The sequence below is a fragment of the Ascidia mentula genome, chromosome 7, assembly GCF_947561715.1.
Source record: "Ascidia mentula chromosome 7, kaAscMent1.1, whole genome shotgun sequence".
In the NCBI taxonomy this organism is placed as follows: Eukaryota; Metazoa; Chordata; class Ascidiacea; order Phlebobranchia; family Ascidiidae; genus Ascidia; species Ascidia mentula.
The window spans coordinates 3339972-3367915 of NC_138572.1; the positions used below are offsets into that span (position 1 = coordinate 3339972).

General features: G+C 37.4%; 2 protein-coding genes across 3 annotated transcripts; both read right to left on the reverse strand.

Annotated features, from left to right (window-relative positions):
- Positions 1-130: 130 nt before the first annotated feature.
- On the reverse strand, positions 131-6903 carry LOC145908211 (activin receptor type-2B-like). Of its 2 annotated transcripts, none has more exons than XM_082995437.1 (12): positions 6698-6903; positions 6041-6192; positions 5793-5923; positions 5516-5673; positions 5145-5306; positions 4628-4774; positions 4358-4470; positions 3864-4017; positions 3402-3540; positions 2623-2756; positions 1578-1787; positions 131-498 (listed from the first exon to the last, which is right to left on the reverse strand). In XM_082995437.1, the coding sequence occupies exons 1-12, from the start codon at positions 6809-6811 to the stop codon at positions 379-381; spliced, it is 1734 nt and encodes a 577-aa protein (XP_082851563.1). In that variant the 5' UTR covers positions 6812-6903; the 3' UTR covers positions 131-378. The 2 variants fall into 2 exon arrangements, with proteins under 2 accessions (XP_082851563.1, XP_082851564.1); XM_082995438.1 differs by having other exon boundaries at positions 133-498; positions 5811-5923.
- Positions 6904-11146: 4243 nt separating this feature from the next.
- LOC145908427 (uncharacterized) lies at positions 11147-17964 on the reverse strand. Its single transcript, XM_082995706.1, has 14 exons — positions 17793-17964; positions 17196-17318; positions 16481-16653; positions 16093-16207; positions 15684-15837; positions 14933-15054; positions 14480-14562; positions 14149-14275; positions 13500-13631; positions 13149-13305; positions 12776-12900; positions 12265-12349; positions 11732-11886; positions 11147-11613 (listed from the first exon to the last, which is right to left on the reverse strand). The coding sequence occupies exons 1-14, from the start codon at positions 17907-17909 to the stop codon at positions 11572-11574; spliced, it is 1710 nt and encodes a 569-aa protein (XP_082851832.1). The 5' UTR covers positions 17910-17964; the 3' UTR covers positions 11147-11571.
- Positions 17965-27944: the final 9980 nt, after the last annotated feature.

The following is a 27944-nucleotide window of genomic DNA, read 5'->3' on the forward strand; positions in this document are numbered from 1 at the left end:
AACAACATAGTTCAAAATTATTTGCTTTACAGACAATTCTTCCATTGCAGTAGGCTGCAGAACACATCAGCTATTTAGGCCTGAGCAACAATGTGTTTGAGTTGTTGGCGTGCATAACGTTTGGCTATACACCGTACATGTGATGAAACAAGGTATTTCGCCTGGTAGGCGGTTTATTGATAAAAAAAGACACGCGAAGCGAACGGGGAAGGCGAATGTACAAAAGTATAATACAAAAATGCTGCAGGTTGATGTGACCTGAAGTAAGCAAGTGTCAAAGCAGAGCCTTTGCCACCAAATTTTGAGTTTACCACGCAGCTATCTGCAAGATATAATGCAGCTTAACGACTAAAATATGTGAAATCCTGTTGCCAGTATTCAAACGACCGCGTCATCCAATAGGGGAACAGTGACGAGGTTGTCGGGTTCAAATTCCACTTCACTGTGTAGTGGGACGTTGTTTTGATATTGCTCGTTCTTTTGCGTGTTGATTTGATTCTGCACAAAAAGTGACGAAGATAAAATGTTGTGGTTCATTTGCGTGAATTTTGTTAGGGAAATGTTGCCACGAGTGTTGGAAAGCAGGATTTAAAATACGCTTTAGAAAAAACATAGAAATAAAAAGAATAGAAAAATACAAATAAAAAACAATAGCCTAGATTACAGTATAGAACTAAATATCATGAAAATAACACAATCCCCATATAAGCGTCACAGTTAAACGAGCTAAGGCTAATAAATGCGCTATGTAGGCTATCAGTATACTGAATTAACTTTTAAAGATTCTTAACACGATCCAGCTGTGTGTAAAATATTGTCCTAACGAGCAACGTGACTGTCACAAAGGGTAAAGCGATATTTTTGCCCTGGACCCTTTCCAAAGTTGCCTCTAAAACGGAAACTCGTAATTACAAAGCTTCCCTTAAATGTCGATCTTAGCATAGCCATCCATCTAACGCGGCCGCCAGTAACCTTACATAGTCATGTGCCGCGAGAATATTGCTTTAATTCCATTAAGGTACGAACATCTAACATTTTTATAATCGGACAGCCAGATTTTTTGAGGTCATGAGTAAAAAAGCACCTGCCATCTTTCCTTATGCGTGCCTGGCTTGAAAATCCTATTGGTTTTATTGGTGCCCATGTCATTTTGTTTCTAGTAGTTCTTGTCCATACCGAGGTAGTTTATTATGTAAAAACCAAGCGATTTGATGATGAATTAACGTGATTTGCTTAGCGGACAACGACAAGTTTGACGAGTTCATGAGGGGATTAGGGCGAATCGTGGGTGACGATGCTCACGACAAATGACTCCACACATATAACCCATTTTAAAACGTGATATTAGTAAATGGCGTTGATTGCGATTCGGGGTCAAGTTTCATGAATGCAGGAGATCCTAAATTGCAACAAAATTGCAAACGGCCGCATTAATAACGCAGAAAAGGTCTAAATATTTTCTGAGCCTCATAGTTTTGGGATAAAAAGTTTACTAAAATGCGCGAATTACACGAAAAAAAATTCATATTATTTTAACTCATAAACATACAGGCTCTTTAAAAGTGCTTTAAACTGACCTGCAATTCAGTATTTAATAATGGTTGGACTGCTGGCAGTGAGTCCGTTATCACATTTGTGTTCAAAACGTTGGGATAGCACTCAATTTGAGTGGGAGTCGTTTTGCTTCTGATAACTTCAATCCTCTCCTCCACGCATCCTGCAGAAAGTCTTGCTTCTGCATCTGAGTCCCAGCAGTCATCCATTGTCTCACACAAGACACCAAACACCTGAAGGTAGAAAAATATGCGTTGAGGTTCTTCAGGTAAAATTGGCCCCGTTTTTGCTGGGTTTTCATTTTGAACCTTGTGATGAAACAGGTTTATGCGAAAAGCATTCAAGAATTCATATTTTGTGTACTAAATATTGTATAATAAAATCGCTAATCGTTTCAATAAATGTCTTCAACGCTTACATAGATCAAGAAAAACTGAATCGTATTTCGTCACTACTTAAAAATTGTAATAAAGCTTTCAAAAAGTTTTATGTGTGTTTCTTAAGTGAGGATTTAGAATGTTCTATTTTATTAAATCAGTTTTTCTTGATCTATGCAAGAGTTAAGGCCTTATAAAAATGCTCCGATAAAATGACGAGGCCATATCGCTACTACTTGCGCTGAGCTAAAGTCTGGTATTTCAGACGTAATGGCTGCACATAACAAGTTATTACACGAGACAAACAAAAACTAATTGTCCATACGTCACTTGCGATTTGAATCAGATCACACAGGAAATGCTTGGGACAGGGAAACGTGCAATGTTTAAATAATCGTAGGCCACCCTATTGAGGCAATCTACATACGTGATTTTCATGTTTTGCAGACATATAAAGAACATAGTTCGCACTGACTCAAGGTCTGAATAGTGCACAGACTTTAGTTACCATATTTCTTTATTGTAAAACCATCATTTGTAGACGAAACTTTATAAGAGTTCAATTGTTTTATTTGCATACCAAAAATTTGCATTCTATTTGCATACCACAATTTATATTTGTACACACATACATCTGTTTATTTAAAGTACATTTTTTCACAATTTAAAAATAAATAGGTGATAATATTACCTTGTGTTGCCTCCAGCTGGAAGTAATAAAAGGTCGCATCTTTTTTTCTGCAACATAATCCTGCATCTCTTCAAGTGTGGGATTTTGTCCAAGTTCTTCCTCGTACGGCATCATGTAAGTTTTGCTTGGCCCACCTGGCATTATATATATGTTGATCACAAAGAAACAATGCTTTCTTACAAACATTACATCTATTAAATGCAGTTAACGGACACAAGTAACTGTTTTCTTCTCTACATATATATACATTAAAGTAGACTATAAAAATATATACATTATTTGCTATTTTGCAGTACCTTTTTATACAAACAACTTTCAAAGAAGCATCTGACTCTTTCTGGACTTGCTGAATGTGTACAAATATTTTTGCACTTCACAACAACTGAAAATCTGAACTTACGGCTGCCAGTGTGCAAAAATCACACATTCATGTTTTAATCAAAAAACCTGTTACACAACACCACCCATCTGATGTAGTCCTGAAGACTTTAACTTTCCAACTTCTAAGAATTGACAACAACAGAATTTCATAAATCTCATTGGCACAAGCTTTTGTTTTCAAACTGCTGCCACCATCCATTAGTTGACAATAATCCTACAAACTTATTAAACCTGACATATTCTTAAATTTCTGCAAAGCTGTCCAAATACTACACAAACACGAAACACTAGACTTTGAATATCATAACCACTCACCTTCCTTACTTTAAAATACTAATTATTTTCTTTCCTTGCTGCCTTGTCTTGCTCAATGTGAAACAATTAATATTTTGCCTTACCTGGAATAGCAGTGCATCTTGTGCATACCTCCCACATTATGAGAGCGCATGCATACATATCAATGCGAAGAAAAGCATCTCGATGAAAGCTAATGGCTCCCTCCAATATTTCGGGGGCCATGTATCTTCTTGTACCAACCTGTTCAACCAATCACACAGAAATTAATTTGGGAACACAAAATTTACTTGCATATTTATACTCTATTGACTCATATCTGTTAGAATGATAAAAACCAATTAACATTCCATAGCGGAGTTTACCTCTGGAAAAAATTGTCAACACTTGTGTTTTACAGTGTATAAAAAATCATATTGTCCATAAAATAAGTGGGTCACCAAAACATATTCAGGTATAAGTAGGTAGTCGGTTAATGAATGTTGGACACCACTGCACTAAGTTATGTCCTTGTGTTGGTAAGAAGTCAGTATTCTATATTAGTGAAGACATGAACATGTTATAACCTGTCCATGGCTGTCTCCGCTGTTTTCTCTTGGGTCAAACTTAACGGCTAAACCAAAGTCAGCAATGCATGCTGTCAAGTCAGATTTGATAAGGATATTTTTGCTCTTTAAATCCCTGTGTGCAATGGCAGGTTTGTATCCATTTCTTGACCCTCTGTAACAATAAAATGCATTTTTGGATATTAAAAGATGGGATAGAGTGGTTTAGCCATCATGATGTCCAACCTAAAATGCTGTGTTGGGCCAACACTGATGTTTTTTTTTAAAATGGGCAGCACAAATCAATGTGTTTAATGAGAAAGTTGGCTTGCCATATTTCCCTAATGTTTCTTTGTTTTCCACTACCGTAATTAAGTTTTAGTGATTATGCTGTCATACAAATGTATTATGACGTAACAAATTCATTTAATTACAATATTGCGCATTGGATTGCCAAGTGGGATTTCATAATTTTATCACTGATAATCTACCTTATTATCATTTTAATACTATACCTGCACATAAAGTCTTTGTGGAGAAAGGAAAGACCAGAAGCCAGTGTTTTTAAAAACTTCAGAGCATTGTCCATATTAAACGTTTCCACTTTAAGGTAGTCAGCCAATGATCCCTAAGCATAACAATATGTTTTTCGTAATTTCAGTGTTAATAATACAACGAAAATAAAACTTGTTTGTGATATATTACAACAACAATGTCTACTGCTAAATTCTACTTGTGGGAGTTCCAAAAGCAGACAATTTTTTTTTTATGTTTAAGCCAGCTACCTTTTCGTGGAACTCTGTAATGAGCCACAGTTCAGCTTCCACTCCAACACCACGACTGGCTGCAGCAATAAAGTGGAGAATGTTCGGATGTTCGTGAAGCAATTCGGTGCTGAAGATTTCCTGCTCGTTTTGCCACGACTTCTTGTCCTGAAATAAAAATACATGATAATATCTGTTTGTATGTGACAAGTATCAATAATGCAGGAAATGGACAAAAACAGTCAGGCTTTGTTCATAAAACCTCAAACAACCAAAAAATCCCACTATCAGACACACAAAAACAGATTTCGTTCCATGCATTTTACCAGAAATTTTTATGCTATCAGATGCAACGTTAAACCACAAAATACATAAATACATAATGGAACCAAGTGGTTGGGCATTAATTGTATGTGTATCCTAAAAAGAACTATTGTTTAAAGCTACCAATGTGTTTAAGTCCACAAAGTTTTAATCAATTATGGAATGTGACATCCATTGTTTTTATGTTGATGAAAAAACAATGGGGGTGCCGTACCTGCATGTAGAAAATCTTCACTGCAACATGGCGATCTGGAAGCTGGGCTTTCCACACACACCCGTACCTTCCTCTAGCTTTGAGCTCAATAAGCTGTGGAAGTTCAAATTCAGGTGGTGCAAGTATTGACTGAACTGCTGTTGTAGTTGTGTCCGGAGTTTGCTGAAAAATTGCAACAAATGTTGTTTTATTGCATTATTATCATATTATTAAAAACTGTATATACAACTTTATTAAATATCAGGCCATCTTCCACAATCTACAAACTTTTACATGAAGATCGCTTTTCCAGTTCCAGGATATACAAATGATATAAAGCAGTAAATTTTGAAATATATATATATATGTATAATATACACAGTTGAACATACCACACTTGAAATTTCAATGCTATCAAATGGGTTCTTCTTCTTTTTGTGACAATAATAGGCAATCAGTATGACAATAATCATGACTGTTAATGGTGCAAGAACATAGGCAAGTATATGAAGTGTTTCATTTGTTTCAACAGGCTTTGTGTCGGGTGATTCTACAAACAAAGATGTGTTTTCAGGTATTTTCCTGTCATGAGATGCTATATAAGAATACTAATAGTTAAAAAGAGGTTATACATAAATTTATTATGTATAGCGTTTATGTATCACACACCTAAATCTAACACCATACCATCTTCATCAGAGGGTAGGTCCAGGGTACTGAAGTGTTTGTTGCAGTTATCGTTTGAACAGCAACAGTAGAAGTATTTGTCACTTCTTCTGAAGTTGGAAACACAATCAATCCTATAAACATACAACCCCTTCTAAGCGAAACACTTACACGTTTGAACAATGTCAAAATAAAAGCACAAATGCAAAATGCAAATCCCAACAACTAATTGATTTAATCAACAAATTTACTCTGAATGACATGGTTCCTGCTGGTCCCAGCAGCCTTTCCGAACAACTGTTATATTTCCAGTGTGATTGGTCCATAACACATAACAGTGATCTGCATCTCCCATAAATTTGCAGGATTGGGTCCGGTTGCAAAAGTCATTATCTTTAAAATGCTGCATAACAAACTAGGTTTAGACAATATTCAGAATGATTGACTGACTAAAACATCAACACAGTTTAACACATTAAAAAAAGTGTAACAAAATTTTATTAAACGTGATTTGCGGCACACATAATAAAGTAAATACATATGAAGCAATGGCAAGGTCTTATCTAAAATATTACCAATGTTGTAAAAATATAATTATACACCTTAATTCGATGTATTTCTAGGTTAAGTCAACACAGCAATCATGCAGACAGCTCAATTGCTTGATATTTAGAAATACTTGCGGGAGAATAAACTATGTTATGTTATTAGATTGCTGTGTTGAACTTAACATAGAAATATATATTGTGATGCAGTGAGCAATCGATAACCTGCAAGGGGACCTTGGTGCGAACTGATCCTAACTAGTTTATTATTCTGCATATATATACATCACAATTTTACTGCAAGGTTTGTTATGCGCATGTTATGCAAAACAAAAGGAGTATATATAACAACAAATCACCCACCTCCTGATTACAAGGGCTCTCCTCTGTCCATACTTTTGAATAGTAATCACAAGTCGAAGGTTTTCCCCAAGCAATTCCAGCAACCAGCATCAAAATACAAATAATACCGTACATGGCACAACACTTGCAGGGGTTCAACTCGATCAAGTTCTCTATTACTTTACCTGCATTACTTTCCTAACAAACCTGCATCATGTAATGTAACATTAACATAGAAAGCACAACATTTAAAGAAACAAGTGCAGATTATCCGCACTCCTGTCGATGACAGCATTTCACATGAGAAGTACGTGCTACAGTTTAGCGAGGTGGAAAATAAGGGGAATTGCTTCCAGCAAACGATTGAAGCGCGAACGTTCTTTTCCTGCTCGATTGGCGCACCCGCAGGGCAACGAACTAGAAAACCAAGATTTCGTGCGCATACAAACAAAGGCCCTGTTGGAATGGGGGGATTAATACCACTAGCGCGTTCGAGGGCAAACTGTGTTTCAAGGCAAAAGCATGTTGGACACTTAACAGTAAACATACAAATTATATGCGGGATTACACTCATCCCAACTTTTCCTTCGACCGAGAAACCACGACCATCTATATATATCACCTATTTTCTGCTAAATATACTGCCCTTACCAACAAACCTACCTACAGATACAATGAAAACTATCGCTTTACAGCCAGTCACCTGAATGGACCTTATTATATAACGACTAATAACTACACGACTTTTGACAGTACATAATATTTACGTGGTGTCAACGTATTGAAGTCGCAAACGACAGGAGATATAACGTACTTGGCCTGCATGGTAAAACAGCGTTTCAACGTTTTGCGACAGTTATGCATATAACTAATAAGCAACATGCCTTTCAAACCTTTCGCTATGGACGCACAACTTGTTCTGCTCTGTTTTACCAAGTCAAACTTTCAAACATGAATTCTTGGTTGTTGTGAACGCAAAAATTAGTTTTCGTCAAGCTCAAAGCAAACAAAATGTACCACTCTAGCCGCTACTTCGCTATCGCAATACTCCCGAGAAAGGCGACAGCGCGACTCCAACACTTCCACACAGAGCGAGGGGACAAGAAATGCGTCGCGCGCGTGTGAAGGGGAGAGAGCAGTCGGTCGTCGCGCATCGATACGTGACGAGACAGTGCGGCGTCATTGGATCACGTGACCCACGAAAACACAATGGTTGACGGCGACCATACTAGTAACCATACTACAACACTATCAGTCAGGCTATTGCCCCACAGAATTGGGTTCTAGCAGTGTTTTCTCCAATTTAAAGCTGCGCAAAAATTTAAAATTATGTCATGCAAAGACTAAGCAGCATAAATGTAAAAATACAAAACTAATGCACACAAAGCGGATTGCATTGTAAAAAGTGCCACTCATTGTATAATATGTTAAATATGATTTTAAAGTTTAAAATATTCAAATACCTGACAGTTACGGACATATTAACCATATGAACACAAAGCTATTGTATTTAGGACATTAGGTCAAATGTTGGTCCACAGCATGAATATAAAAATAGTTTGATAAAGATACACTTGGGTCGGTGGTTCTTACCATTGGTTTGATCAAACCGATACATGGGTTGGGCAAAGGTTTCAATTGTTTTTCAATAATTGTTTTTTTTGCGTTTGATCGTGAAAACAAAAGTAAATTAGTCTCATTAAAGAAAACAAAAGGGTAGATTGTGGCCATTGATCATTTGACCAAGACTGTAAAGCAACAATAAACATTGACAATTCCATTATGCAATCTGCATGCGCTATGAAACACAGAAATATTTTATCTGAACAAGGTTTTTATGCTGCTGGTTAGAATACACTTGACAAATCTCAGCAAGCAACAAAAAAAATACTCAAAACCAATTGTTGGCAATGAGCATAACTTACATCATAAAAAATCAACAGAAATATTAATTTCAACTAAAGTGCATCGTCAGTTTCCATGCTGAAAGAAATAAAAAAAACTTTTTTTGGTTAAATTTTCTGTTGATTTTTTATGATAAAAGATTGCAAAAGCTACTTTATTGGACACCACCTTGCATAATTCCATAACTTTACCCATTTGCACATTACGTTATTACATTAATCATTACCACCCATGTGTGCAATACTGCAAATATACATTGTTTATTCTGGTGTTAAATCAAAAAAGAAAGACTTGAACATTGTAATTGACTTAAAAGCCTGAATGTTTGATAACAAAGCCACAAATCTACTGATTTGTTGATAGAAATCAGCAACAGAAGAAACACTAACGTAAAGTCCAATATTAAATCTGTGTTTGGTAGATTCCATTTCGTTTGAACCTATTTCATTCCAATTGGTATTGTTTATAGGCTAAACTATTTGTCATTATACGGACATTTAAAAAAAAACAGCTAAATGGTACATGGGTAACTTGTGAACCTCCATAAAGGCTAAAAGAAAACAGTCCTGCATCTTAAATAAAATTTAAACATCACACAACTTCATATGGTTCAAAGTAAACGCCATTAACGACACGCACGCACAGTGTTGCCAGGTGAAATTTTCTAAAACCGCCCAACGTCTTGTCAAAACTAGCCCAAAAACCGCCCAAAAAGAAATTTCTGAAACAAGCCCAAAACCAGCCCAATTTTACTCTGACTTGGCTTGAAATCGGCAACTGTTCGTGAATTGTCGCACTCGGTAGCTTTAACCTACCGCGGTTACGTTTTTTCACATTTGGTTCTGACCATGGCGCCACCTATTACATTTTCTTTAATTGCAAGGAGAATAAATTCATAGCAAAAACGTTGCAATATTAGATGAATTTGGGTCATAATATAACTGAAACCAACAACTTTAAAAAACGCAATCAATCAATACTTGTCTTTTTACAACTGCAAAATCTCGTACATCTGTATTCCGTAGTTTCGCCACACACGTGCGTAAAGCGATCAAACGTGAAAGCTGTAAGCATTATTGTAAAAAAATTTACACACCACGAAAGACCTCTTGACTGCATTGTTTCCTCAAGCAATCCTTAGTTCATTGGTTACTATATTTTAAATTTGTTTGTAAAAATAACATTTCCTCCGCACCATTGCTGCTTTGCAAAAACGACTCCAGTTGCATGGTTCAAGTTCCTGTCGCACCCACCCACCCACTGCGTGTTTCTCTGAACGCATTATTACTCTCTGCGCCGTACGATTGTTTCGTTTGTCGGGAAATGAACGCATTGGTTTACGCTTGGTATGAGACATTAGTGCCAGAATGCGTGATTATAGGGGTTGAAAATGGCATTGGCGAACCCGCCCAATAAACCGCAACCCGCAACTCGTAAAAATAACCCGCAACTCGATGTTGAAAACCAGCCCAATTGGGCGGGAATACCGCCACCCTGGCAACCCTGCGCACGCATTACCTCTATTCATTAAATATTTTTTTCTTCAGGTTCAGCTATGTGAAATTCACGCTTGAATGAATAACTTCAGACCGCAAAATCAAAATAAAACACAAGCACACATATATTTTCGAATACAATACCATATTCATAAAAACAAAACAAAAAATAACTTTAACACAACTTTTGTAAAATCTAACAATCATGCAAGGTGTGTGTTAAGACAGAAACACCAGTGATTTTGGCGAACGTATTTAAATGTCGCAGGCGGTTGATACAAGGCAATGTTTGAAGTCTTCCAGTCTGCAGGACAAAACTATAAAAACCCCATTGGTAAGTGATGCATTTGAAAAACACAGTCACAGGGATGGGAGGGGTCGCCTATATATATTATTGCTCAAATGGTGTGGCAATTAGAACTCTCAATAACATGTAAGGGAATCTCCCGACTGTCTTATGGCAACAACAAAGACTAGATATCTGATTTATTAGCAAGTTGTCGAAGAGCAAACCTAAGTCACTTGTCTTTCAGATGTAAACGCATGATGTGGCAATTAAATAACAAATTTCATGTGTTTATAGCCGTTACCTGCGACTGACAGTTCATTGCTAAAATTTACACATGCATTTCTTTTCACTATATCGGCATTGAGAAAAACAGGAAAAAATCACTACCTACGTGCAAACTGATGAATATTTTGACAAAGTACCAGGATCCATACAATCGTAATTGTTATAAACCAAATACTAACTTACAAATGAAATTCCGACGTTGCACTACAACGATATAGCTATTGAAAAAGTTACCAATCTTTTCTGATAGTCAAAGGTAAACGAGCGTTGTAAGTTCATGTGGCACTGTTCTTTTGTGTAATTTCAAGGTGATAGGCCAAATTCGTTTTTCGAGGATCCGTCGGGAAAGTGTACATGTCGACTGGACCAAAGATTAAAAAGCACTTGCTACCCATGTATCATAGTCACAACAGCTATATCATCCACAGTGCGAATCAGAAATCACATTTTACTGTAGATCCACAACAAAAATACTTACTTAAACCACACGGTTACTACGGAGACAAATTTTATTTGTACACAGCATTGACGGTGTAGCACATGCTATAACCAAATTATGCACAAATACATAATCAAATGAATACGGTAACATACTGATCAGTCGTTATAGGACTTAACAAAAATATAACTTTCTCTTTAGCTGTATGATACATGGTTCGGAAAAAATAACATTTTACAAGTGCAGAAAGTGCTGCATATTTTCAATAACACAGTTAAAAAATAGTGATCTAAAATAGAGCGCATATAGTCACAGTTACACCAAAAACAAAGATGTTGATTAAGTACGTCAGTTAACTTGTACACAAAATCAAGATATTCCTCATAAAAATTCGAACTCAAATAAACAGAGTGATTGTCAAACAAATTAATTAGGAACCTCTAAAAAACGGATATAACAGTAAAACGCACTGAAAACTTCTTCATTTTTGCGGTGCATCAGGGGGGCCGTTGTCCGACTCAAACTAAAAAGAGAAAATATTACATTTTTTATCGCTCAACCACTCCTGCGCAACAAGATCCATATTGTGTTAAACCAGTAAAAGCTGTGAAACCATTTTGATCAATATGAACTTGGTATACCTGAATGCCTTGAGCTTCAAGTCGCATTTTCCTTGATCTTCGTCTGCGCAACCTCTCCTTGAAGTTGACTTCTTGCCTCGCCTTGGCAAGTTCCTGCTCGTGTTTCATTGCCTTTTGCTGCTCATCGTACTGGTTCATTATCGAATCCAAATCACCTTCAAAAAAAAAAATTATCAGCAACCCAAATTACGTGGCAAAATTTTCGGGTACAATTCGTTTTTCATCTGGTATGTTCGATAAACAAATCTAACATTGCATAGTACGTCTTTATTGCGCGTTAAAAAGCACTAAAACAATAAAGTAAGAAAGAAGCAATCGCAGCACAAAAACGTAACGATTTCTAAGCATTTTTATTGTGTTTCTGAGTGGGAGTTCCTCTCCCAAAACTTAGATATCTTGGCATCAAATGCTGTTTATTAAACCGATTTTTGCCATTTACGTGCTTCACGTCAAATAAATCATGACAGTGAGATTTAAGAAGCTTACATTTTTTTCAATACAAACAATTATGGTGCATAAACCATGATAGTTACCGAACAGTTCATCTTTGGACGGCGGAGGAGCCAACTCATCAAGACTTGGCTTTTCATCCTCGACATGCTTGATTTCCTCTTCCTCCTTGCAGTAAAAAATACCTTGTGTGTTATGTATACACATTATACATATACATATGTGGGCTGAGAATTTCGAGGCCTCTGCTTGTCATTGGAAAACAAATTCGGGTTAAACACTTGGATAATATAATGGCTTATCCAGACAGGCTCCAATGCCTGGGCTGCGAACCCTGTAAAACCTATTGATTTCGATACGATAGTTGTGATCGCCAAGTAAGGACCTGCGCAGTGGGACGATCATGCCAATCATGTCATTGCAGGAAATCTTTGTTGGAAAACAAGTTGTAACTTATGTTAATGATTAGCAACCATGCAAAGGGTGAAACCATTACAACTTGTGCGCAAAAATTCACCCCCACGAAGATAGCAAACCCCAGGCGTCGTTGTGCTTTCAATGGTTGAATTTTATCTTTTTAACTTTAGTGTTTACCTCCTCGTTTTCTGCTTTGGCTTTCTCGATTTTCTCGCTTAGATCCGGAGCATCTTCGACTTTTTCCGCCTCTGTGACTTCAACCGTGGATTGCGATTCGCTTTCGCCAACTTCATCACCAACGTCTTCAATAAAATATGTCGATAAGTGTGAGTAAAGCAAAGCCGGAAAATGCAAAACCAAGTAAACTCATTAAAAAGCTTGCCTGACAATATTACACCTAACACAATCATGTTACACAGCGTTTGGTCGTTACGTGTGGCGTTTGCTTGGAAAACATTGGTTTAACACAGGATCATACTCTTAAAAATGTCCCTACATGTATCTTAGTGGAAATTTACTTCCAGTCGTACGTAGATATGCTTAGGTTTACCCATGGCCTTGTTTTCGTCGATATTAAGATCCTTTCCAGTTAGCTCCTTGACTTTATCCTTCATGAGACGAAGTCTTTCTTTTCTCAAAGCTTTTCGATTGTCCACATAAGTCGTCCGGGTTTCCGCCAAATCCAAACTTATCTTTTTGTTGACAACCTGCAAAAAATGTCCAACTTATAGCAAACAAATAAAAGATTTGCATAATGCCTCAATTCGTTTGTAGTTCAAACAATTGTTGCAAAAATACCTACATTTTCAACCCACTTGGGGTAAAGAATACCTACATTTTCAACCCACTTGGGGTAAAGAATACCTACATTTTCAACCCACTAAGGGTAAAAAGCACCTACGTTTTCAATCCACTTGGTAAGCATTATACTTCGCGCATGGATAGTTCTGTACACGTGGTACGCATGCCCGTGCCGCTCACGTGACATGCCGTCAATGAAGATGAAGTTGATCGCCTGGGTGAGAGTGTTCATCTGCAACAAGCGACATGATAATATTTTCAGTTTTTCCGACTTTAAGTTTAATGTGAGAATTATATCATTGCCAACGTGACGTCTACAATTGGGAGAAGCGATAATACTTCATTAAACTTTACCAGATAAGTAGCGATTGACTTCTGCAGAAAAATTCAGCGCGATGAGCAAAAAGTTTATTTCTATATGTTTCCATTCGCCATTATGAGTAACTTATGTGTTTTGTTTCTGTTTTCCAAGGAGGACAAATGCCCATGGCGATTGGGATTTACGTTTTGCTATAACGGTAAGTTATTTTAAAGCTTGGGGTTATTTGGTTTAAACAGGAAAGCCATAGCTAATATTGGCCATTGTTAAGCAGACGTGCTATCACTGATGATAAGCACAGCGGTGTTCGAAATCTCTGCTTAACATTGTTCAGCATATTAGCTTTGGCTTTCCTGTCTTTTGTTACGCTTAGCAAGCATGGGACTTTTGTAACAACACCAGTTTATCCGATTACCATGGCAAACGTTACCTCTTTTGAGTCGCAGTACGGCATCTTGACCGGACTGATGTTGCGCTGAGCATGGGCGAGATTACGAACGGCCGCCATCAAATAGTTCCGCGTTTCGCTGATGGCTTGAATTCTCAGCATTTGATAACTAGATACACGGACTGGTCAAGGCCTGGTTGTTAATTTGTCCAAAGCACCCGTCACACGTCACACACACAACCCAGGACGCAAATAAGCAATTTTAAACCACCTAGACAAGTACACCTTCCCCACAATCACAAATTAATTGCTAGCAAGCCTCATTATAAAGTTGCTAAATTGACAAAAAGATAATGCTAATTTATTACGTTACCTGCCGTTCTTGGGTATGCGTTGTACATCCGACCACCTTTTGCATGCGAACTCAAGCTGACCAACCGATGCTCTGGACATTGCCTACAACGTAATTTAACTATAGTTTATAGCCACAAGAAATTTTGTAAGTTCGCACCCATGTTGTTTATACCAGTGGTTCTCAACCTGTTTTAGTTTGCGAGTCAACTGCGAAACCTTAACTTTGTAAGGAGCCTCAAAAACATACACATGTTGAAAACAACGTTGAAGAGTAACACAAAATTCCATGTCCCAACTTTATGTGAAAATTATTGTTGCATTTGGTTCTTTTATCGCAAACACGCGATAATTTTCACAATAGTTGTTAATGGGTGCCACGAAAACGATGGTTGGGATTCGCGGATGGGAAGGCTTATTCTATCTCCAAAATATATGCTGGCCTAAGTCAACAGATTGGTGTTTGCAATGTCACCTCGCTATTCTTCCATGCTCTCATCGCCATTTCAATTCGGCGCAGTTTGTCTTGCGACTTGTCCACCTTTTGTTCGAGCTGATCTTCAAGCGTGCTCCCGTACACGCCACCGAACATTTGGTCTGAAAAAAAGTTCGTTTCGTCAAAAATTTAAAGCTCGAAACTTTTTACAAGCTCTGAACAACAAACATGGTTGTGGGTAAGGAATAGTCGAATCGAATATTGGTTCCAAAGTTGACAGCCGATCAGTAAATATGTTTTGTTCTTATCAGCAGTATTTGTAAAGTATCAGGTATTAAGCTTACATGGTGATAATGTAGGTTAATTATTGATACGTCAAGCCCATCGAGGTCAAAATGTTTTATTAGTGATGTACAGTTTTATGCTGCGTAGGCCTACAACACTAAGCAAGGAAAGTTGAACAATCAAACCAAGCCTTCCCTAACAATAAGCTGCACAATCAATTTAGATGGGTTTGTTTACCTGTGGCACTGACGACCAAGTGCCTTTGAAAAGTTTTGGACAATGGAAATCCTAACCCAACACAAAAGGCGAGGGCTTTTCAATAATGCAATATCACTTCTCTCTTAGGTAGGATTTTATAAACTTGCGTTTCAGTGGTTTATTTTATCACTTTCACTTGTGTACATTAAAATACATATAATGTCATGTATCTATTGTCAGAAAAGGCAATTGCCTTCATTCTTTATGTTTATTATTTACTGAAGATAAAAAAGTTTAAAAGTCTTACCAAGAAGATTGTCGACTTCATCGTAAAGGTTTAACAATTCATTTCTTTCACGTTTCAATGAATCAATTTCCGAGCTTATCTTCGAGCTTTCTTCTTGCAAACCAATAAGTTGCTTGTCGCAATTTTCCTGCTCTGTTTTCGCTTTAATGTATTCCTAAAATCAAGAAAACCAAACTTGTATGTGTTTGTATATAACTCAAAGTGCAGGTACTTGATACTAATACAATTCTTTGCCAAATTTCAACAACATCCAGACTTAATCTGTTTTACCTTGGATTAATTTATAAATATATATTTTTTTAATATTAAAATTTTTTGTAAGCACTGTAGAGCTTTGCTGGTTTATCCCAGATATAAAAAAATGACCAATTTGGCATTAAGTTCCATAACATTGTTAGAAGGTGATCACCTCTTCCTCTTTGGAGAACTGTTGATCGTATTGGAGTTGAGATGAGAAAAAGTTTGATATGGATGAGCTGTTTGCCATTTCCTTAAGGTTTGTGACATCTTCCAGCTCTTTCTTTCTACATGTAGTAGGACACTTTACAATTAATACTGCACAATATAAATGAATAAAAACATTAATGAAATGGTGTGTATTTAACACAAGACTGCAATAATTTGCAATTTTTATCACACCAAACATGGCAATGAAGTACACAAAAAATACAATCATTCATCTTGATAACAAAGAAATTTATTGTATGTACAAATAAAATGCTTTCCACCGAATCACGGTTTACATGTACATTACTAATTATAAAATGCCATATACTAATACAGACAGGTGTAGTTACGTTTTTTCTTCTAATTGAGACAGATGTGCTTCAAGTGCGCGACTTTCTTTGTCAACATCGTCTCTTTGCTTCATTTTTTCCTCCACCCTTGTTACAAGATTCTTTCTCTCAAGGTCAATTATTAATGGATTGAGTAGTTGGAACTTTCTGACCACTTCCCCAACATCAACAGCCTGTAATAATAACAATTACATACATATGTATATAAGGGCATATCCAATCGATCGTCGAATAAAACCAATCGATCTTGGCTTTGTCCGTTTTGGTAACTAAATAAACACAACCACAATTTTTTTTTACAATCACCATGGCAACCAAAAACTTTCTTTAATGTTCACCTGAATAACACATTGTGTTTAAATTTGCTATTGTTACCGAAACATATGGCAATGGCATAAAATTCCTGTTTAAATTTCCAAAATATACATATACATATTTTAGCAATTTAAAGATATGTTTGAATTGTTTCCAAAGCAACTGACATCCACTTGATAGTTGTAAAAATAGTGTAGTATGTAATACTCTCAAAATTCATTGCCAATCGTATACATGTCAGCAATAAGACTATGTGGTTTAAAAGTAAAAAAAAACACAAGAATTTTTTCTGGAGCAATTAGAAACATATTACAATATACTGAAGTAGAAGTAAAGCTTATGCCTTGGCTGCGAAGCCTGTGAACCTTATAACAACATACTGTATGTTAATGGAAAATACCGGTCTTGAAGGTGGCTGTTGCAGCTGTGCAGTTGGTGCAAGCGATGCTGGATGCTGTTGAGTAATTACGACAGTTTGTGGAACATTTACACCAACATATCTTGCTTGATTTCCCATTTGAAACTAGCATGCAATTAAACATGATTAGAGATTCAAAAATTGCTACATTTTACAGTAAAATTGTACTTGCATTCAAGCTAATTAACTCTTTTTTGCGATTTTATATGAAAAACAGTCCCAAACTAAAAAAAATGAAATCCACTATTTGTAACATTAGCATAAAAACTGCAAATTTGTGTGTTTTGAGATTTGTGATCTAATGATACAAGTGTTTTCTGCAGTTTGTTACAAAATATAAAAACACAGCATCAGCCAAATCCCTTGAATACAAATTGAACAAATCATAATTAAGCTTTTATCTTGCAAATGCTACACGAAGCTTAATTGACAATCATGCAAATGTCACGTCAAATATTCATGCAATACCTATAACAATTTAATTTTTGCAAAACAACAACAAATACTGCAAAGAACTACAAGAGCATCCATGAATGGTTCAAGTTGTAAAATTAGCAGATCTTTCAAGGCTAATCTTACTGTGTTGGGAGAAATGACAGTTACTGGTTGAGCATGACCAGTTGTTGTTACTACTCTTCTTTGTTGTACAGGATAGTTAGTCCCTGTGGCTACAGATGTCGAAGCTGCACAACCCATAATGAAGGTGGGGACGGAATTACAAAAAGGTAACTACGATACTGGAAGTTGTTTTTTCCCTGCAATAAATCACACAACGGGCATTCGTTTAAAACAGGCCTAATTTGTTGAATTTTTTATTGCTCTTCAATTGTTTTCGATCGCTCACATAGGATTTATTTCGTTTATCCAATTGCATGAACTAAAAAACCCATCTCGCATCAGCTGTAACCACGGAGACACAAAAAGTCCCGCAAGAAAATAGTCACGTGAGACATCATAGAAATCCTATAAATAAATCAGACTGTGCAACTTTTTTTGATATTAAACCTTGCAGAAAAGTCTCGGAATTATGTCAATAAAGCGACATATTAGAATTGTTGTTTGTAAAATCTTAACGTTTAGAGTGTCTTAAAAAAAATTTTATGAAAAAATAAAAAAAATAGGTCTCACATCGGGAGCGTTCATCCCGTGACCAGCGCAACATCACTCGAAATTTTGTTGTGCATGAGTCCATGATTGTTCTTGATAAAGTATTTGAAATTATGTCGATTTTATTGTTCACACGTTTATTGTGCAAAGAGACACTTCTCTGGTTTAAATTTTATTCTGTTTGGTTGAATTGATTTTTGCACAAACCTAAGTTAAAAACTAAAACACTATTTTTTGTTAGTGATACCAAAAATCAATCGTAAACCAGCAAAATAGCCCCTTCGGCAAAGCGGGTTAAAATTTAGCACATGATATTCGTGGAATACACCGCACATGATTTGATCGCAAACAAAGCCTCCGAAACGAAAATAGATGATGTTTGCACTTTGATTGTAAAATCATTCGTTGTCGAAGGCTGCGTGGTTTCTCTGAGTTTTACCGAACAGATCAACAAAGCAAAATTTCAAGAGAATTTTACCCGAGAAATTTTCTAACTTTATGTGTTGATTTTATGTTTTGACAGTAAGTCAGTTGCGAACATTTTGAGGGTTGTGGGACCTAGAACATTTTAGTCGTTATGTATACAGCAGGATAAAACTATGTGTTGTTGCATAGAAAGACTTAGAAACAAACCAAAGACAACGTGATGCATAATCATTTGCCAAGACTTGTTTTATCACACATGAAAGGGGTGCACGCAAACTTTGATTAAAGCGTTTTGTTCGTGCGGCAATAGGGCTTTAAACTAATTGAAGGAGGTGCCAGGATATGGCATTATAATTTTTGGTTAGTTTTAATACAACGTTACGAATACCATATTGAACAACTAATTGTAAATGTCATGATGTAATTTGATATTGCGGTTTGAAGAAAGCGAAATTACAAGTAGGGAATTTTCGTCCATATATATTTTTGTTTGGAAACCAAAATCATGCCCAACAGACTTAACATAAAGCAAAACCATTTGTAATTTGTTTAATTAAGGGACGTAGCAGATAGCTATAAGGGGAACAATATTGTGGGAGTCGTTACATATATCACTCATTAAACCCGCTGGTCTAGGAGAAAGGGGTTTCTAAGCTGTGGAAATGCTACAAGGCCTTACATGATGTTGTGAGGGAATATATAACGCAGTTCTGGGGTTCGGTTGCTGGGCAATGTCACGATAGGTTTATATTAAATCACCTAACCGCACAGTTTGAGAAGTACACAATGCACTCCACGTACATTTATAAGCGGTTAATATTTAAGGGATAGAAAGTTTGACTGCTTTACAGCTTAGCTGATTTATGCTTGGAGCTGTATATCATAAATAGGGTTCACGCACTTTCGAAAGGTTCGCAACGCTGTGGCGAGATCTAAACTCAACTAAACCAATTTGACTATCTTGCGGCAAGCACCGATGTATAAGTTGTACCAACCTAATGTGACTATTTATTCAGGTGTGGCCTTTGCTCAAACTTCAGCAAGTATTTGATAAGATTATTGAAGTGCTTGAATTGAAAAGATACTTACAACAGGAAACGAAACCGCAATTGCAGCTAAAGGATATACGACGAATATATTCTGAGGAATACTTCGGAACGATTTCTCTTTTACTTATAAGCAGTGAATTCAGATCGGATGCATTCTGACAAGCCATGAACAAAGCAAAGATGGTTTTGGCAACTGATCCTCGCGATGACAAAGGCAAGTGTAGTTTGTTGTTTTTGTCTTTAAAAGTATATACGGATTGTCATTGCAGTTTTAATGCTGCTTTAAGCTTTTACTTCACGTAAAAGTGGGCAAAAACTCACACACAAAGGGTAATTTATAACTTGAAGTTATTGAATTGTTGTGCATTTATTAAAAATAGTAGTTTGTTATGCGAGCAGGAAGCTTTCAGTCGGCCGTAGCCTATGGGTAAACACGGTTTCAGCTAATATAGGTAAAGGCGCGGCGCCGATACCGAATGTATCGCTGACCCATCGTTTCTCTAAAAAATGAATCCACTGGTACACACATTTGTCATCCACCACTTACTTCTACATTGAAAAACAGCACCCGTTGGTCAGTGTTTAAGTACAGGGATGTCTTAAAACTTTGAACAGAACGATCATAAATCGACGTCATCGCTAGTTAGGTCAATATTGTTGCGAACATCTCGAAGCGAAGGCAAATAAGGTGGACAATAATAACTGTCTGAGTGATTTGTTACAATATTCTGGACAAAGACGTGACACATTTGTTTGCTGTGGACCACGTGTCTCGTTCTGCAAGAGTCTGTTTATTCTGTGGCAACGAACGAAGTGAAAGCGCTGTCTGAGCAATAGAGCGTTGCTTAACATTTGGGATAAACCGTTGTTGATAAAGCACTGTGGATTACGGTACACAGCACAGTTGGCTACATCCATGGTAATAACTAATTAAATCTTAGATGTACCAGTAGACGGTCATATTTACCCTGTATTTAATAAAACGAAATATACAAATAGCTGATGACTTGTGAAGACAATGTTTTGTTAAATTTCTGTGTCAAAAACCATGCGAATATTTGCACAAGTGAGGTCAATATATTCAAAGAACTATATCGCTGTCATATGTTTAATGTAGCAATAAACTTTTCTTCTTTAAATTCCCTGCAATAGCTCGTTCACAAGCCACAACCGCTATTCGACGAACAGGAGGTACAGCACGCCAACTAGCGGGACGAAAAAACACGGTGTCGAAAGGTCCTCGACGCATCGCCGACCCAAGAGATTTAGCGGTAATGAATACATTACAGTCATTAAAGCAAATCTATGGTGGATTTTGGTGAAAACATTATACATTATGGGTACGTTAACCGAGTAATTCCGAAAATTTGACGTGAAAAAACATAGTAGAGTACATGCACAATATAACTGTGTATTCCATATTATCTATTAACAGGACTATCGCAAAAACGCGAACCAGCAGCAGACCGCGCCACCCAAGCGACGAATTTCCATGCAACCAACAGCGACGCCTAACGGAACGACAAAATCTAAAATAAATCCGCAAAGGAGCAGGCGTCAGTCAGCACCCGCTCTATACGTCACACGATCAATGCAAAATGACCAGATGTTGTTAGCGCGCGAAAGACAAAAGCTACAGGATCTCCGTATATCGCACGGAAAATCAAGCAGTATAACCCCAGAACAAAACGGGACTGTGAAACATTCTGAAGATCCGATTCTTCTCGGGGCTGGAGGAAGGAGGGTGTCGTTTATTCCTTTGGTCGAGGAACTGGTGTTGTCTCCTTTGAAAGAAGAAGGGGATATTGAGGAGGAATAACTGATTTCTTGTGTTTTTGGAGCTTTTTTATGCCTTTAAAAAGGAAATACAGATTAAAAACATACATAAATAAATATACATAGTGCGCCAGCTTGTTTTTTGTAATAAACTTACGGTGAATGTAAATTCCAGGTACTTCTAATTTCACATATATAAAATTCTAATAAGCAATCCCAGAACCCTCAAAGTTAATGGTCAAGTTTGTGGTTGTACAACGAATAACAGTGCAGCGTATATTTACTCCAAAGCTATATATATTTTACAGTGCCTGTTTTAGTCACGTTCTTTCAGGCCTAACACATATTATAAAAACAGGAAAAAAACTTGCAACGTCATTTAATTCAGAAATTTTAGTCATAAACTTGATCTACAGTCAATAGTCCGCATGACGTATTTGAGAAACGTTGCAACCACGTTTTGCTTTGGTGATTCAAAATTTAAAAGCAACGTCCCAACTTGTTCCAACATTTGAACTACCGAGTGGGGCAAAGCAGTTTAGTTACTTATCTACCAGTTTGAAAAGGTGACTTTGGCTTGATGAGCGATGATTACCGAACAAAAATTCCACTGTTTGAACGGTGCAGAGAAAATATTGAGCTAACATTCCACGGAACATAGATGTAAATGAGGCTCTTTATTGCTCGTCAAACCATTTTTTCGCAGAGTTTGTACACATTTCTTCCTGCAACGAGGCCACCTTTGCGAGCTCTATAAAAATGCAGATCCCTATGGGCGTTGTCTTTTTGTACAGTTTCACGAGGAGAAAAGACGTTATAAAAGCTGATCTACTTCTAGAATAAATCGTGTCAGAAACGGAAATGCTGGTGTCGCTTGAAATACAGCGAAATTAGTATTCATGTAGTGTTACGTATTTCATCTAACATGCTTTAAACTTGCCAAAAAATTCAACACTGTGCAGAATTTCAGCAGTTAAGTCATAAAAAACTTGGGAGGTTTTCCAACATACAAGAACAATGCAGAAGATATCTTTGGCAGTACTAAATTTTTTTGCTGGCCTTGCTCTTCTCTTTAACATTCTCTCACTTGCCACCGCGGCTTGGGTTGTTTCACTATATGGTTCTGCAGGCTTGTGGCAATCCTGTTTTGCAGGTACCTGCGTGTCGCTGATTACCGGTAAGCACCTGTTTGTTTATTTGGTTGCGCTGCCATTTTACAATCACAGAAACGAAAAGATAAGGTAAAAACAAACAACCTACTCTGAACACTCGACTTTCAGATAAAACGAGCACATGAAACTATGTAATTGTTATCAAAAAATTAAAAAAAAAAATTAATCTGCACGAATCAAAACCTTTACAAAGTATGTGTAATTTTCAAACTAACTGTCATAGTGATATCCCAAATAGTTCCCATTAGTAGTATTTGGTTGCAACGCATTCTACTTACTAGTCTGTTATATATCAAAGTATATAAGACTCCCAGCAAAACTAAGAGAATATATAGCCTACCAGGTTTTGTAAAATTATTTAGTTAGTCACGGGGTTTCCCATTTCCCAATGGCACATATTGTCAGTGATATTCACATTTCTATATTTTTACTTTGAATTCGACAGGCGTTACGGTTGCTTGGCAATACTGGTTGGCACGAATTTTCTCGATCGGTGCCTGCGCAACTTCATTGGGAGGTTTTGTGCAGGGACTTCGGGTTCTTTTCCAGAACCAACCACTTGGAGCTTGGATAACAGCCAAAGGATTACCGGGAAGCTTTATTGCATCAGGTTGCATTTCTGTCAATACATTACGTGCTTTCATTTGACGTTTTTTTGCAAGATTTTCCCTTTTTACACCAACTCGGTGGTTACCTAGCGGGTTTACAATAAGAGTTGGGACCACTGCACTAACTGCAATCCCATAATATTTGCGCCCCCTGATAAATGGCTTGAAGCCCAATTTTCACAAAAAATGCTTAACTTATGTCGTTTTACAGCTATCGAAGGTATTGTGGCCCTTTCAGCCTTCACAGCCGTAACAAATGTGGGGTTTGGAGTTGCTTGGGGTTATTCCTACATCCTTGGCTGGTGCGCCGTAGTTTTCAATATCTTTCTTTCTATTGGAGCCGGTGTCATCACACGAAAGTTTGGCGAAACCGCATAGAGAGACAAGGATGTGTCGATTTGAAGCTTCACATTTGAATTGTGTAATAGTATTAACTCTGACAATTTTGATTTGCTAAAAAAAAACGGCAAAGGATTTTTTGCGGAAGGCGATTTTTAAAAAAAAGTCCCGTAACATCTCGCGTTTGTTATCACGCACTTTCAGACTCTCGAATAGATATAACCCGCGTAAAGAATCTTGTTGATGCCCTTAGATAAGACTGCAAAGCATGACCGTTGTTAAAGGAAACGACCTTTTGTTGGTTTAGGAGAGGGGGAGAAAATGATGTTAAACAAAACTGACCTGGCACTGGAACTTTATGCGTTTGTTCTTATTAGCGACACGCAAATATTTTACCAGGGATTACAACCCAAAAGGGCTACTTGTGTGAATGCTGGTAATTACCCGATGAATCTTTCGTTTAAACGTTAACACACATTAAGTGACCCCAGTCCAAACATTCAATGGTTAGTAACCTTATTATACGTAAAATTTCACAAACAACTTTTAATGACTGGTGATTTCATGTAATCGAAACTAAATCGTTATACATAATTGATAAAGGTAAAATTTCGCATTTCGGGACGTTTGAATTTCCTCAATGCGAAGATGGTTGTCTTCTTTACATGAACCAACCTAAAAGCGGTTAAAGCAATGTTCCTTGAAGGTAAACTACAAGAATAAACATGGACTGGTGAAATAGAGCCAGCGAATGACGCTTTCTGGCTCATCCACTTTAATTATTGGACAAATGCAAAAAGCAAATGGCAAGCACGAGCAAAAGAACTACAATCGATAAGTTGTCAAACATCGCTGGAGCCGCAACCTCTCGTAAAGGAAAAGGCGTTCCGTCAGTAACCTTAGCGTTTTACAATATAACGCACCCCGCGCTCTCTTAAACGCGGTGTCCTTTGTTGGCTGGGTGAAAAATATGGGTTACCACAATGCAAATGAAGAGACGCACAGGGCGGTCTCACAAAAAGCACTTTCCGATTTGATTTACTTTGCAGTAAAATCGTGAAAACACGCTCTGGGTTAATGACATTCTTTGGGACTAAGCGAGGGTTACTCCTTCGTTTATAAAAGATATAGCTGAAGATAAATGCCCCTTAACTACACATTGAACACACGAAGTGCCGGGTACATCTTTTCGCTTTTCCTTGCGGTTAATCATCAATTTCAACCATCCGGTCCGTTGTATGCAGGGGGCGAGCGTCACGTCTTGTTTGCTTGTCATGTGGGAAGAATTGAATTTCCAAACAGAGTGTAGACGTTGAAGTTGTTTTGTGATTATTCAAATAATGTTTTGTTGACCGTTGATGTTTACCGCGCACCCCCCCACACACAAGAAAACCGCTGCTTTGCGATAATCGAATAACACAGTAGATAATCTTGTGTACCTTGCAAAAGCATATTCGTCCAAATTTACTACACCCTAGAGAGGCCAAAATTGTTCACAAAATATACTGGGTTTAAAAGCGGATGCGACAACTAGAAAACATTATAAGAACGATCAGTGAGCTGTAGATATTTTGCACGGTTTCGGTCTCATCATCACAGCGGACGTGTCAGCAATCAAAGCAGAATGGTCGAAAAAATGCGAGAACTGACAAATCCCCTGCAACGTGGTGTTTGTTGAACACACTGAAACAAATAAGTTTCTGCTTTGTAGGTATGTGAAAGGATGCTTTCATTTTGTCACAACATGACTTAATCTAAGTTATATCGCTTTTAATGAATGGAAATTTGGACGAGCCTCTTCACTGACATGTTGCCGATTGCCTGAACGAGCTTAAGCGCGCCATCTACTGGACGAGCAAAACAACCTGCTATGCTACCACTATGTTAATGTCACAGGAATTCTCAACAAAAACATCTTGGCTGCAGGTATTGAAAGGTGTTTACTGCATTCAGTTTGTGAAGAAAAAACTTAAAACAAAGTTTTAATTGTGTCAGAAACATTTGAAGTAGGCCTATTGCGGACATGTCCAAAACAGTATGTTGTTGTTATATTTTGACTCCATGCCAAATAAAGGTGTTTACTTCTGCAAAGGCTAAATTGTATTCACATATGTCTTAGCCTGTGGGCATTAATTATGGTTAATACAATATGTTTATGTGGCACCATGCAAAATGGTAAAATTCTATTTAATTCCGACCAAAATTTTATTTGACGAGTTCTGCGAGTTGGTCTTAGTTGTGAATGAAGCCACTGCACCAACGTCAAGGTGCCAACTCACGCAGTGGGTTTCTCATGAGTCAGCAGAGAAACCCCCGGTTGGCACAGAACCACAACCAAACGGGGAAAAGACACTGACCCACTTGCAGGGAAGTATAACCTGCCTGTAAGTGGGTTGTACTCACCCCAACGCCACACGTTTTACCTGAAAAACAAGTACAACAATTAGTGAGAATAGTTTTCTGGTCACTAAGAACATATTAGCTACGTTCGCTTACCCCTTATATAACCAAATTGGGCAGACTTCAGTAAACATTTTTTCATCGAAATGCCACCTGAACAACAGTAACCGGATGTTAGAGAAAATAAATGACAAACATTTATATAGTTCAGTTGCATATGGTGGTATTGCTGAAAGAAAGCAAACGCATAAATAGAAAAATGTTAAAAACTTACCTCTTAAATTAAGCAGGCAAATTCCGGTGACATCTCGTACAATGCATACAGACACAACGCGATTACTGCAAAAACTAAATGTACAGACATAGTAAACAAACATTTCTAACAAACTTCGCTTACCCCCACATAAAGATCATACATGCAGTAAAAAAAATCAATGATGTTTTTTGAAATTTCACCTACATGACATAACACACAATGGTTAGTGCGAGAAAAAAAAACAGAAACAAAAATCCCTTAGTAATATTTACCTCCTATATAATAAAGGAAGGCTCCAGTGAAATTTCGTTTTTAACCTGAAAAATAAACAGAAGTGTTAGAACGTTAAAAAACACAAACTATCGTGTTCCAAATTTTTCTTCCCGATCTGAAACATAAAAACAACATGGTTAGTTTACGTTCGTCAAGACAAAAGGCCTTGATTCATCAAAAGGGTATCTAACATTGCAGCGCAACGCACCGACGCATAATTATTCGCACATTCCACTTCAATTCACTCCCTGCCTGACTATCTGCCTGTCCCCAAAGTAACTCAGCAAATTCAGATCAACCTCAACAGCCTCGTGCAAAACCTCAACAGCCTGTTTATCTCTGGTACAATCTTGACACTGTTTACTTGGCGAAGGCGACCCCCCAAAAACCTGACCTGTCTTTTTACTGCTCTGCCCAAAATCTGCACACTGTCTTACTGCAGCAGTTTTGCCCACTCGTACGAGCGGAAGTAATCACACAGCAAGTGAAACAAACACCATGAAATCCAACCAAAAAACTTAGTCGTAACTGAAGTTACGACTGTGGTTTGACTGGAAGAGGTGAAGTCATTCGTTGTTATTATCGAAAATATACACGTAAGTAATGTTTATACAACAATATACTACCAACAACAAAAATTTGTATCAACTACTTCTGTGACTCCCCAATTATCGAGAAAAGTTACTTTTAGATGCAAGAAATTTCCATTTAAACCTCGTCAACTTTTTATGTTGCGATATTTCATTCCCTTTATGTTACATTTGTTACAAAAAGTTCCCAAAATGAAGCCCCATTTGGGGTCAGAACCCCTGGAAGGGTTGCTACAAAACTTACACCTGATTTCCCGTACACGACAGTTCATGATCGGATCATCTCCAGTAATCTCGTACACGAAACGATTTAAGACAGATGACCACGCATAAAGTTGTTATTCATCTGCTTCAGCTTTCGCCTCACATTAGGTTTAGACGCAAATTCACTCATTTACAAATAGGGAGTCGCCAACGCCCTGCGCGAGCCTGTTTCCGGACAAATCGAAAACAGGACACACACAGACTAATCTGCTTCACCTCACTTCACTAAATAGTTAAAAGGTGAGACTACCGTGCTTTGACCAACCCTTAAACACTAGCAAGTAAAGTTCACGGATGAACAATCCCTGCAACAGTGTTTACAAGCTGGCCCGGTAAACGAGAGGTGCGAATCGGTTGGGAAAAGGTATTCATGTGTGCTAAAGGGAATGCACGTATGACAGTGTGACCAGACTTAAAACCTGCACCTGAACAGCAGCCTTGTCCACAACGTACTTCCACAGACTTTTGCAG

Bases quoted from the DNA above. Each gene is read 5' to 3' on its own strand.
- LOC145908211 (XM_082995437.1), bottom strand. From the start codon at position 6,811: ATGTACGGTATTATTTGTATTTTGATGCTGGTTGCTGGAATTGCTTGG. The intron at 1,788-2,622 runs GTAATATTATCA...TTCTACCTTCAG, and splicing joins CCAGCTGGAGGCAACACAAG to GTGTTTGGTGTCTTGTGTGA. The intron at 499-1,577 runs GTCAGTTTAAAG...CTTTTTGTGCAG, and splicing joins TATTAAATACTGAATTGCAG to AATCAAATCAACACGCAAAA.
- LOC145908427 (XM_082995706.1), bottom strand. From the start codon at position 17,909: ATGGGTTGTGCAGCTTCGACATCTGTAGCCACAGGGACTAACTATCCT. The intron at 17,319-17,792 runs GTAAGATTAGCC...ATTGCATGCTAG, and splicing joins CTGTCATTTCTCCCAACACA to TTTCAAATGGGAAATCAAGC. The intron at 13,306-13,499 runs GTAGGTGCTTTT...CATTTTTTGCAG, and splicing joins TTACCAAGTGGATTGAAAAC to GTTGTCAACAAAAAGATAAG.